Raw genomic sequence first — 11,571 nt, 5'->3', positions numbered from 1 at the left:
TAGTTTTAAAAAACAAAGCTAAGAGCTTCTAATTACGATTAATGAACTCGTAAAAAGTATACTATCGTGTTTTTAAAGACTACCTTTCAGCGCGTTTTTTTCTTGTTTTATATTTTACTATTGATTTATTTATTTACTTCTTACAGTAGACCCTCAATCAACTTATTTAGTTTTTAAAACTAAATACAGTTTCAGAATGGATGTTATCGATAATGATGCACAGGATTAAAAATTGAAAACTCCAGTTTGAAACTGGATCGTTCGCCGGAACCACAAAATACAACACAGCGCATGATAAGGGTTGCCACACTCTCTCGGTTGGCCACAAGCGGCCGCGTTTGCCAACGTTTTGTGTAAAATTTTTCGCACGCACCATTAAATTATAATTAGCTTAGTTAGGAATTTAAAGAGTGTCTGAAAATGGTAGATAGCGATGCCGAAAGCGATTCGAGCACCAGCAGCAGCTCAAGCAGTGGCAGCGGCGGCAGCAGCAGCGGATCATCGTCGAGCTCCGAAAGTAGTGGAAGTGGCAGCGGCAGCAATAGTAGTGTAGGAAGTAGTCGAAGTAGCAAAGCAAAGGAAGAAGAAGCAGCGTTAGCAAAGGGGCAACCGCAACCAGCAGAAGTTGTCGTTGACAATGAGAAGGAGGATGCAACAGTGGGAGGTGCAACTGAGAAAGTGGTGGTGCCTGCAGACGTGGTGAAGGCGAAGGAAGAAGCAGAATTGCAGGAACAGCCACAGGAGACGGAAAAAACAGACACGTCAACGGTTGAAGGAAGAGGCCATAATGTAGCTGTTGTGGAGGCGGTGGTGAAGAATAATGGGGAAGTGCCGCTTAAAGAAACTCCTGAAGTTGAAACAGCTAAGCCGACTGTGTCCGTTGAGCCGACAAAGGATCCAGAACCAGAGCAGGAATCAGAAGCAGAGTCTGCAAATCGGCAAGTTACCACCAATGGTGATGCTGAACCAGAGAAAACGGTTACCCACCACAGTGAAGAGGGCGAAATAACTGATGTAAGTGCTGGAAAGAAACCCAGAAATAGCATTTAAATTTACTAATATTTTTGTAAATCCTCTAGAAAGACGATGATGATGTGCCGCCGGTGGCGGATAAACTTGCAACTGCCAATGCGCTAATCAACATGGGCCCTGAGCCAAGCAGACGCAGCAAAAGCAGCACCCGGCGTAGTCGAAGCGCAGATGAGAAGCGCAGCCGGCGACGACATAGCAGTCGCTCTAGGGATCGAGAGCGAGATAGGGAGAGAGACCGAGGTCGGAATCGGGATCTGCGCACACGCAGTTCTAGTCGTAGTCGCTCACCACGCAATAGACGAAGGCGGCGCACGCGGACACGCAGTCGTAGCATCAGTCCCATACGCAGACGTTCCAGTTCATTGGAGCGAAGACGCGCTGAGCGTCAGAAGCGGCACGAGGAGCGCGCAAAGCAGGATGAGGAACGGGCCAGGGAGCGTGAGAAACGCCATCGTCAAAGCAAGGAATCTCGTTCCCATCGTGATGATTCTCGAGGGCGTCGAGAAGGCTCACGTGACCGTCGCGAAAGCTCCAAAACTCGTCGTCGATCTAACGATAGTCGCGGTGCTGAGTCCAAAGATCGTGCACGAAAAGGCCGCTCAACCAGTGCGACTGAGGACAAGAAGGAAAACAATGACAATGTCACCGTAACTGAACCAACGGCCAAGATTACGGAACGCCAGCGTCGTACTGTGGATCTGCTGACGTCACGCACCGGTGGCGCATACATACCGCCCGCCAAGCTGCGCCTCATGCAGGCCGAGATCACGGACAAGGCCTCGGCGGCTTACCAGCGCATTGCCTGGGAGGCGCTCAAGAAGTCCATACACGGCTACATCAACAAGGTGAACGTGACGAACATCGCAATTATCACGCGTGAATTGCTGCGTGAGAACATTGTGAGGGGACGGGGTCTACTCTGTCGGTCCATCATTCAAGCACAGGCCGCCTCGCCGACATTCACACACGTCTATGCGGCCCTCTGCGCCATCATCAATTCCAAGTTCCCCAACATTGGAGAACTGCTGCTCAAGCGTTTAGTCATTCAGTTCAAGCGCGCGTTCCGGCGCAACGATAAATTGGTGTGTATGTCGGCGACACGCTTCATCGCCCATCTGATGAATCAGCGGGTGGCGCATGAAATTCTGGCGCTGGAAATACTGACGTTGCTGGTGGAGACGCCCACCGATGATTCGGTGGAGGTGGCCATTTCCTTTCTAAAGGAGTGCGGCATGAAGCTGACTGAAGTGTCGTCAAAAGGTATTGGCGCCATTTTCGAGATGCTGCGCAACATCCTGCATGAAGGGAAACTGGATCAGCGGGTGCAGTACATGATCGAGGTACTGTTTCAGGTGCGCAAGGATGGTTTCAAAGACCATCAGGCGGTTGTAGAGGAGCTGGAGCTGGTCGAGGAAGATGATCAGTTTACGCATCTGATGATGCTAGAAGAGGCCACCGAAACTGAGGACATATTGAGTGAGTAAATCGTTGAGTTACAGTATTATATAGAAATAATCTAAAACTTTACACAATTTCCATGAAACTCTTTTGCAGATGTCTTCAAATTTGATGATAATTATGCCGAAAACGAGGAGAAGTACAAGGAACTCAGCCGTGAGATATTGGGCAGTGGTTCTAGTGGCTCCGGTGATTCCTCTGGCTCGGACTCTGATAGTGATGGCGATTCTGAATCTGGTGGCGAACAAGACGAGTCCAAAGCTGGAGCCACCGATATTATAGATAATACCGAGACGAATTTGATAGCCCTCCGACGCACTATTTACTTGACAATTAACTCGAGCTTGGACTATGAGGAGTGCGCTCACAAGTTGATGAAAATGCAGCTGAAGCCGGGCCAGGAGGTGGAGCTCTGCCACATGTTTCTCGATTGTTGCGCCGAGCAGCGCACCTATGAGAAGTTTTACGGACTGTTGGCTCAACGGTTCTGCAACATAAACAAGATCTATATACCGCCCTTCGAGGAGATCTTCAAGGACACATACCAGACGACGCATCGCCTGGACACGAATCGACTGCGCAATGTTAGCAAATTCTTTGCCCATCTGCTCTTCACCGACGCCATCAGTTGGGACGTGTTGGAGTGCATACAATTGAACGAGGATGATACGACTTCCTCGAGTCGCATTTTCATCAAGATACTATTCCAGGAATTGGCCGAATATATGGGGCTGAGCAAATTGAATACTAAGCTAAAGGAGGAAGTGCTGGTGGAGAGTTTAGCGGGCTTGTTCCCTAAAGATAATCCGCGGAACACACGCTTCTCTATCAATTTCTTCACGTCCATCGGTCTCGGCGGCTTGACGGATGATTTGCGTCGCTTCTTGAAGAATGCGCCCAAGGCAGTGCCAGCAATTAATGCCGAAATCTTAGGCAGCAATCCGTTCAAAGATGGTTCGGTCGCCGCGTCGGTGGCGGCGCCCCCCGCCTCCAGCTCTTCGTCCAACTCCAGCAGCAGTAGCAGCAGCTCTAGTAGTAGCGCGGAAAGCAGTAGCAGCGATGAGGATAGCGATAGTGAATCATCCAGCTCAGACTCTAGCGAGCTGCAGCGCAAGCGGAAACGCAAAGATAAATCCAAGAAAAAGCCCAAAAAGCAGCGCAAAACGAAAAAATCAAAGGACAAAAAGAAGAAAAAGCGTTCGGATAAGAAAAAGGAGAAAGAGAAGAAAAAGGCCGCAGCCAAAAAGAAGAGCAAGTCTAAAAGAAAGCGCAAACACGAGGAGACCAGCAGCTCCAGCAGCGCCGCCACCGAAAGTTCCAGCTCCAGCGAAAGCAGCAGCAGCAGCGAATCGGACCAAAGCAGCGAGCATGAACCGCCAGCCAAAATCAAGCGAAAGGAGCAGCACAACAACAAATCGAAAGCGGCGCCCAACAAACATGGAAAACATGGCGACAGCGACGACTTCAACCTGGATGGACCGGAAACAGTGCCGCAAACTTCAGAACGATATCAGCACAATGGTCATAGCGTGCGGGAGCGAGGGCAGTCCAATGATCGGAAGCAGCAGCGAAATCAGCGGAGTCACGAGCGTGAGCGCGAGCGCGAGGGTAGACGCGGGCGTGAGGAGGAGAAGGAACGGGATAGAGGCCGTGAGAGGGATAAGGATCGTGGCAAGGATAGGCCGCGTGAGAGCGAACGAGAGAGAGAAAGAGATCGGGAGCGTGATCGAGAACGTGATCGGGAGCGGGAGCGCGATTATTCCAGACGCAAGAGTCGTGACGGCTCAAATAGAAACTACCACAGGCGCAGCGTCTCCCAGGAGCGCGGCTAGGACACCACCACACCACACAATTGCAACGACGGATTATGTATTTTTTATATAATTTGTAAAAACCTTAACTATCAGAAAAGCAGAAAAGAAAACAACGCAAAAGCAAGACAAAAACACTGAAGCAAACAATTAAAATGTACAAAAAATCACAAAGGCACGAATTTGCATTTTTTATTATTAAACTGATAATCAGAGAATATTCATTATAGGGGATGTGATAAAAACCAACTATATAGTGAAGATGAATGTTGTTTAAGAGTCAGCTTTTATTTCACATCGGAAAACATGCAATAACTATGTACTTTTTTATTCGGCATATATTTAAATAAGAAATGTTTTATTTTAAAGTTAGTAGAATAGCCAAAACAGACTGCTTAAAGAAATAAATAAATATCATTCAAATTTCGATCGGGCTCCTAATTTGTAAAAATAATGTAGTTAATGATTTCAGTTACACTTTCCAAATTGTATGTGTCATACATTAATCCGATTACAATTTATAAAAACAACATAAAACTCTTGAAACTGATCTCGATTTTAAAATCTTATATTCCTTTTTTGATACGTTTACAAATTCTACAAAATTCGGTGTTTATTTATTTATTTGTGTCGTCAAATAAGACTGTCAAAACGTTAAAATACAAAATCAATAAGTATTACTATAATAACGAATAATGAATACCAATCGTTGGGTGAATGTCGCTCCTATTTACACCACAGTAGTCAGAGAGTTAATGAAATCTAAAAAAGAAATTAAGAATATCAAATTAGAAATGGAAAGTAAAGTGTATAAAGAATTACAAAAAAGTTGTACGAATTTAAAAATACTTACAAATAAAAGGAAATACAATTAATACAAAATACCAGAAAAAATTTGAAATAAATAAACTAAAAAGTGCATTATTATAGATCCTTTCAAAATTATATTTTAACTATTTTTCAGTGTTGCTACAAGGCTCCCAAACTATGTATGTTGTGCATGAATAATTTGTACATTCAGTCATTCCTTAGACGATCTTAGTATATTTACTAAACATGTACATATATGTATATTTATTTGAATTATATTTTGTAAACCTTTGTATATTGGTTTCTTTTGTGAAAGTTATGATTCGTTTTACGTTTTGTCTATTGTTGGGTTTGGGGGGATTTTAATTCGGATATTTTTGAGAAGGTATTCCATTTCATCATCAAATATACAAGTAATTCCATCAGAAATAATACCCCACAAAGCTGGCTTGATGATCAAAGATCTAACGAATTGATGAGAACGGTTTGTGATTTAGGATAATGGTAAGAGAGTTGAGATATAAAATCAGCATATTTGGGAATATCATCAATACCATCTATAATTCTATAACTTTGCAGACGTAATTCACATGCAACTCTCAAGCTTTGGTTTACATTTCAACCAAATCGTTCAAATTTAAGAAAAGCTCGCTAAGTGGCGGAAGTTTTTTTGTAGAGGGTATTCAAATATTCTTGTTAAAGCTATTAAACTATTATTGATGCTTTAATAGTGACGGGAAGCGATAAAATTAAATAACCATTAAGAAAGGTGCCATGTCACGCCATTGTTGATAAGGTTTTATTAAAACACATGGAAAAGCTAATGCCGGATGGGCCGACTTTCAAATACTCTGTACCTATGTAGAGATAAAACTCGGCGAACGGAAACATAATCACTAACTGGAGGTAGTTTGATTGAAAAATTCCGAGCATTATGGGAGTTTAAATAAACTTTAATTAGAAATATTCACACATTATGGGTTCGGAGATGCCTTTTTCGGCCTGTCACATACTTTGCACAGAACTAATACACTCCTTTTACCCTACGGATACGGAGTATAAAATACCTGATAGAGCGGACAAGCTTTGCAGAACAGCCAAAATGACGAGATTTATATAAATATTTAGTCAGGCACTATACATACAACCTGTATCAGTATTAAATGGCAATTGTCATGGAACATATATGTATGTATTGGAATCTTGAGATAAGCTCATCCAATTAACTTTAGCTTCATCATGTGTCTGGAAATGCAAATTAGAGCTCTCTATGCCAATACAATGCCCAAACATTTGGCATGTAGTATTTATATACATACCTATTATATCTGTATTCATACACACGCCGGGTTTGCAGTAAAAAAGATAAGGAGAAAGCGCGATTTGGTTGTTTTGTTGACACTTAATGCGTTGACAAAGCAACGCCATATTTAGTAAATCAACTGACAGAATGACTTTATAAATTATATTCTATTAAATAAAAAACATCGTAGAATCATCAATTTTCAGATTAAAAGTGTGCTTTGCGTGGAATATATATTTATTTACTTGAATGCCCATTAAATAATACATTCAAACAGAAATAATAAAATCTCATGCGAAAATGGTTGAACCTTTAAACTTAATTATATTTTTGCACAATACGAGTATGTTCAAGCACTTGCTGCTATCTTTAGAGCTTGCTTGAGGTCGTCAATCAGATCTTCGGCGTCTTCGAGGCCAACTGATAAGCGTACGAGGGCATCAGTAATGCCCAAAGTTTTTCGATCTTCAGCTGGCACCGAAGCGTGGGTCATAACAGATGGCAGCTCAGCCAAGCTCTCGTATCCGCCCAGACTCTCGGCTAGGGTGAACACTTTCAGGGCTTTCAAAAAGGCAGACGAGTTCTTCAAATCGCCTTTCAAGTAAAAGGAGAATACACCACTATAGCCATAGGTCTGCTTCAGAGCAAGCTGATGCTGTGGATGGGACGGCAGAGCCGGGTGTAAGACTTTCTCGACATATTCGTGGGACTCTAGGAACTTTGCGACTTCAAGAGCATTAGCTTGGTGTTGTCTCATGCGCAGCGGCAGCGTCTTTAAACTACGGTTGACTTGATAACAATCAAATGGGGAGGGAACGATTCCCACAGCGTTCTGCAGAAATTTCAAGTCATTGTATAGTTTTTCGCTATTCATTGTTATGCCACCCATGACGACATCGGTGTGGCCGTTCATATACTTCGTCAACGAATAGCAAACCAGATCAGCGCCCAGTTCAAGAGGTCTTTGGAAGTATGATGTTAGAAAAGTGTTATCAATAGCCACGATGATATCGCCAGTTTTGTGGCACAATGATGAAATCGCTTCGATGTCGGTAACCTTAATCAGTGGGTTTGTTGGGGACTCAATCCAAACCAACTTAGTCTCTGGCTTAAAGGCAGCTTTAATGTTATCCAAATTGGTTGGATCGACAAAAGTTGCAGATATACCCAAACGAGTGGCCACTTGACGTATTAAACGATTCGTTCCACCGTAGACATCGTCTCCCATAATAATATGATCGCCACTGCTAAGCATAGTTAGGACAGCCGTTGTGGCGCCAAGGCCAGAGGAGAAGGTCAAACCATATTTTGCATTATCAAGGGCAGCCATGCACTTTTCCAAGACGTTGCGGGTTGGATTGCCACTCCTTGAATATTCGTATCCTCGGTGCTCTCCGGGCGCATCCTGCTTGAACGTTGTACTCAACGAGATGGGCGGTATTACACTTGCACTTTTCCACTGCTCGGGATCCTGGCCGGCATGAATCGATTTGGTGGCGAAGCCTTTGGGTTGAACTTTAAAACTCATTTTTACAAAAATTGAATCCACGCGGCACACAGTTGCGAATATCAACGTCAACGCAATTGATATGAATGAAACGATCAGCTGTTTAGAGGTGGCAATTTTAATTTCGATTTATGTACTGCACCCTCGATCATATGTTCAATCTTGCGCTTTAAAATGCTGTAACAAATTGTTATATAAAATATTAGCATTTTTACAGCATTTAAACTTAACATTTAAATATGCTTTTAACTAATTTTTAAATATAAAACAGAACAGTCGTTTAAATGTTTTAAAATGTTTGCTTACAGTTGAAGTCGCAACAGGTGCACAACTGTTAGTTGTGCTGAACGCGGCTTTTCGTCACTCTGGTAGCGCTTAAATTGCTCAATAATCAGTGTTGAGTAGCGGCGAATTGTGCCTCGTGGGCAACACTGCCGGTTGGCTAAAATACCGAAAATTTGCTGCTGGCAACACCCTTTTTACTGAAGTGTCGCCTGGCGTGAACACGCGGATTTTACATCAGGGAATTTTCAATTCGCTTTTAAGGTAATTATGCATGCCATCCAAACTCAATTGTGTGCCACAACGGCTAACGACTGCCTCCCCAACAACATGCAGCTAAAACAAAATGACGAAGAAGCGCCGCAATGGAGGACGCAACAAGCACAACCGCGGCCATGTGAAGCCCGTGCGTTGCACAAACTGTGCACGTTGCGTGCCAAAAGACAAGGCGATTAAGAAGTTCGTCATCCGCAACATTGTGGAGGCCGCCGCTGTGCGTGATATCTCCGAGGCCAGCATCTGGGACACTTATGTGCTGCCCAAGCTCTATGCCAAGCTCCACTACTGCGTCTCCTGCGCCATCCACTCCAAGGTGGTGCGCAATCGTTCGCGCGAAGCTCGTCGCATCCGCACGCCGCCAGTGCGCTCCTTCCCCAAGGACATGGCGCGCAACAACCAGAATAGAAAGTAGAAAGGCGTTTGCTTATTTGTAATTCACTAAAACGAAAAAAATACAAAACCACATACCCAACTTTTTGGATATTTGTACGCAAGTGGAGGCACCTGCGGTGCTCAGCCTCGGCCAATGGCCAACTTGATGGAAAGAAAATATAAGCATTCAGTTTTTTAAACATTCAAACCAGAGAGTCAGTCCGGCTGTATACTTCATTTTGAGAGACGGGCAGGGGCAATGACCGCGATTTCTTTTCAGTTTGCTGAGCAGCTCGTTCGCTCGGAAACGCCGCTTTGGTTTTTCCTGTCACAGCGGCAGCGGCATGTGTAGAAAAGTTTCCTACACACACATGCCACACGCAACCACCGTCGACGCTTCCGGGCGCCGCACCATCTTTCCAGCCGGATACCGTTATGTATTTAGTCGTCTGTGATATCTCATTTCCGATGCAGCGACAAAACCTGCGTCCTCTCATACCTCCTCCACAAGGACTTATCCGAGCTTTTTTAATTCCAGCCGTGCAGTGTCGCTTTCGAAGAAATGGGCACGAGAACTGGCTGTGCTCACATGCAAGTTCTTGGTGCTGGCATGGGCTGTATATTTTAGTCCATGGCGCCCATGGCACAGTGGGTCGCATTGATCAAATATTGGCAGGGAGTTGAAACTTGCATATAGCAAGAAGCGTAATTTTTTTAAATCTATGTATGTGTTTTGTGTATATGTTTTGTGCCTTAAAATGTATAGCGAATCGATTAGAACTATTGAAATGTTTCAAGTTAGGTAATCAAGATATTTATTTCGTTTCGTTAGGGCCGCATAAACAGAAAAAGTTGGTTAATTTACTTCGCCGTGCATGTATATAGTTTAATATGGTATTAGTTTAATATTTTCATTCAAATTTACAATTTCTACGGGAATTTTAACAACGAAATGCAAGAATTAACAGCGAATTCTTTTTAGTGCGATGGTAAGCAGAATGTTACAGCATCGATTAACAGTGAATGCAATCAACACGGTAAGTATGTTAAGTATAACAGTGGGCTTTGCAGTGTTAACATTTTATACCCTGTAAATGAAATGTAAAGCTTGCTGGAATTGAAAAATGTAGCAGACAGAAGGATTCGTGCCAGATCTCACAAAAGATATATATTTTTAATCAGCACGACAAGTCGGGTCGATTCGGCCATGTCTGTCTGTCCGTATGAACACACCTGGATATGAGAGACTATAAGAGGTGGGAAATTTATATAGTTGCTCTAGCTCTGCCCACAGTTGTTGTTGTTGATGCTTTGTCTCAACTCTGTACCCCAGACATGAGTTCGAATTTCAAAGGAGATAGGTAGCGGGTATATCAAAGTCGGGGCATCCAACTTTGCTTTTCCACTTCTTTCTGTTGACGCTATTGTTGAAATTGTAAAATGCATCGAATTAGGAAAAAATCTCTAACAATTTGTTAAATTATTCAAGTGTTTTTCAAACAATCGAATCTTTCAATGAATAGATTAAAAATTAAGCCAATAAAATAAACAAACATTTAAAAAACCTCTTTTCCTTTCCTTTGGAAAAGTCTTTATCAAAATTAATCAAATAAAATGAACAACAATTTAAAAATTTCACGCAACTTGTTAACAATGCGGCTAAAATATTGTGCATATATATTAACAGTTACATGTTTCTTGATTTGTGAAAATCAATTTGCGAACCTCAACACAAAACGAAATGGCGGTACGTGAATGGTGGGAGAAGAGTAAAGCGCATACCAAAATAACTAAAACGTACACAAAAGCGCAGAATAATAACAATACAATTCACACACACACACATGCAGGCACACACACACACACACATATATATATGTACATATATATACAGATATGTGTGCTTTTAGGTGACGTACCAAAAAATAACAATAAATGTCAAAAGAAAACAAATATTACATTTGCCATGGCTTATGCGCCTCATTGTTGTTTTTGTTGTTGTTTTTTTTTGCTGTGTGTGATTTGTAATTTTTGTTGTTCATCTTGCTGTTGTTGTTGTTGTTGTTGTTTAAAAAGCAGCCAAAAGGCGCGTCACTGCCTCCTTGACTTAAGAAACTGGGCGAAAGGCGGAAAAAAATTGCAACTGCTTTTTGGCATAAATTACACAGACGTGAGCAAAAAGGCAAATGAGAATGGTATTTGTATTTATGTTAGTGTGTGTACGTGTGTGTATGCGTGTGGGTGCAAGTTCCATTGCTGCGCGTGTCTGTGTGTGTGTGTGTGTGTGTGTGTGTGTGTGTATTTCCGTTTCCTGTACTCGTTTTTTTTTGCTTTTAACTCGCTCACTGTGATATTTTCTGCTTATGCAGCAGTTCTCGACAGCTCCTATAAATGTTGTACTAAATTATTGTTTTCGTTTGCTTTGCAAACATTCCTACACTCAAACATTTGTATAAGAAATGTTGCTTAAACAGCTGTGCAGCTTGCATTCAAATGGGAACAGCTGCGGAATATTAATAAAATTTATTTCGTTATTTAAAAAAAATTTTACAGCAGCAAGAAGATAAGGTTTATTGCATCACTTTTTTTGGGGTTCTAGATAGAATTAATAGTGTCTTAGGTCATTGCCATGACATTAGGGAACACATTGTTTAGAATTGGGAAGAATAGTATGTTTGGTGAGTGAAATAATAATAACTTTTCTTAGAGTTAACGCC

At 42.5% G+C, this 11,571-nt stretch overlaps 3 protein-coding genes across 3 annotated transcripts; 2 read left to right on the top strand and 1 right to left on the bottom strand.

Annotated features, from left to right (window-relative positions):
- The first annotated feature begins 320 nt into the window (after positions 1 to 320).
- On the top strand, positions 321 to 4,479 carry LOC115631972 (pre-mRNA-splicing factor CWC22 homolog). Its single transcript, XM_030528874.1, has 3 exons — positions 321 to 1,014; positions 1,080 to 2,508; positions 2,587 to 4,479. The coding sequence occupies exons 1-3, from the start codon at positions 421 to 423 to the stop codon at positions 4,320 to 4,322; spliced, it is 3,759 nt and encodes a 1,252-aa protein (XP_030384734.1). The 5' UTR covers positions 321 to 420; the 3' UTR covers positions 4,323 to 4,479.
- Positions 4,480 to 6,613: 2,134 nt separating this feature from the next.
- LOC115631973 (cystathionine gamma-lyase) lies at positions 6,614 to 7,993 on the bottom strand. Its single transcript, XM_030528875.1, has one exon. It carries the CDS (start codon positions 7,940 to 7,942, stop codon positions 6,764 to 6,766), a length of 1,179 nt encoding a protein of 392 aa, XP_030384735.1. The 5' UTR covers positions 7,943 to 7,993; the 3' UTR covers positions 6,614 to 6,763.
- A 335-nt stretch (positions 7,994 to 8,328) lies between these two features.
- On the top strand, positions 8,329 to 9,067 carry LOC115631974 (40S ribosomal protein S26). Its single transcript, XM_030528876.1, has 2 exons — positions 8,329 to 8,467; positions 8,540 to 9,067. The coding sequence occupies exon 2, from the start codon at positions 8,550 to 8,552 to the stop codon at positions 8,892 to 8,894; it is 345 nt and encodes a 114-aa protein (XP_030384736.1). The 5' UTR covers positions 8,329 to 8,467; positions 8,540 to 8,549; the 3' UTR covers positions 8,895 to 9,067.
- Positions 9,068 to 11,571: the final 2,504 nt, after the last annotated feature.

The sequence above is a fragment of the Scaptodrosophila lebanonensis genome, unplaced genomic scaffold (genome assembly GCF_003285725.1).
Source record: "Scaptodrosophila lebanonensis strain 11010-0011.00,11010-0021.00 unplaced genomic scaffold, SlebRS2 tig00001412-arrow-pilon, whole genome shotgun sequence".
In the NCBI taxonomy this organism is placed as follows: Eukaryota; Metazoa; Arthropoda; class Insecta; order Diptera; family Drosophilidae; genus Scaptodrosophila; species Scaptodrosophila lebanonensis.
The sequence above is the reverse complement of the archived record's forward strand: the minus strand, read 5'-3'. Positions and strand labels throughout refer to the sequence as shown.

Coding starts and splice junctions, on each gene's coding strand:
- LOC115631972 (XM_030528874.1), top strand. CDS start 421: ATGGTAGATAGCGATGCCGAAAGCGATTCGAGCACCAGCAGCAGCTCA. Junction 1,015..1,079: donor AAGAGGGCGAAATAACTGAT/GTAAGTGCTGGA, acceptor TAAATCCTCTAG/AAAGACGATGATGATGTGCC. Junction 2,509..2,586: donor CGAAACTGAGGACATATTGA/GTGAGTAAATCG, acceptor ACTCTTTTGCAG/ATGTCTTCAAATTTGATGAT.
- LOC115631973 (XM_030528875.1), bottom strand. CDS start 7,942: ATGAGTTTTAAAGTTCAACCCAAAGGCTTCGCCACCAAATCGATTCAT.
- LOC115631974 (XM_030528876.1), top strand. CDS start 8,550: ATGACGAAGAAGCGCCGCAATGGAGGACGCAACAAGCACAACCGCGGC.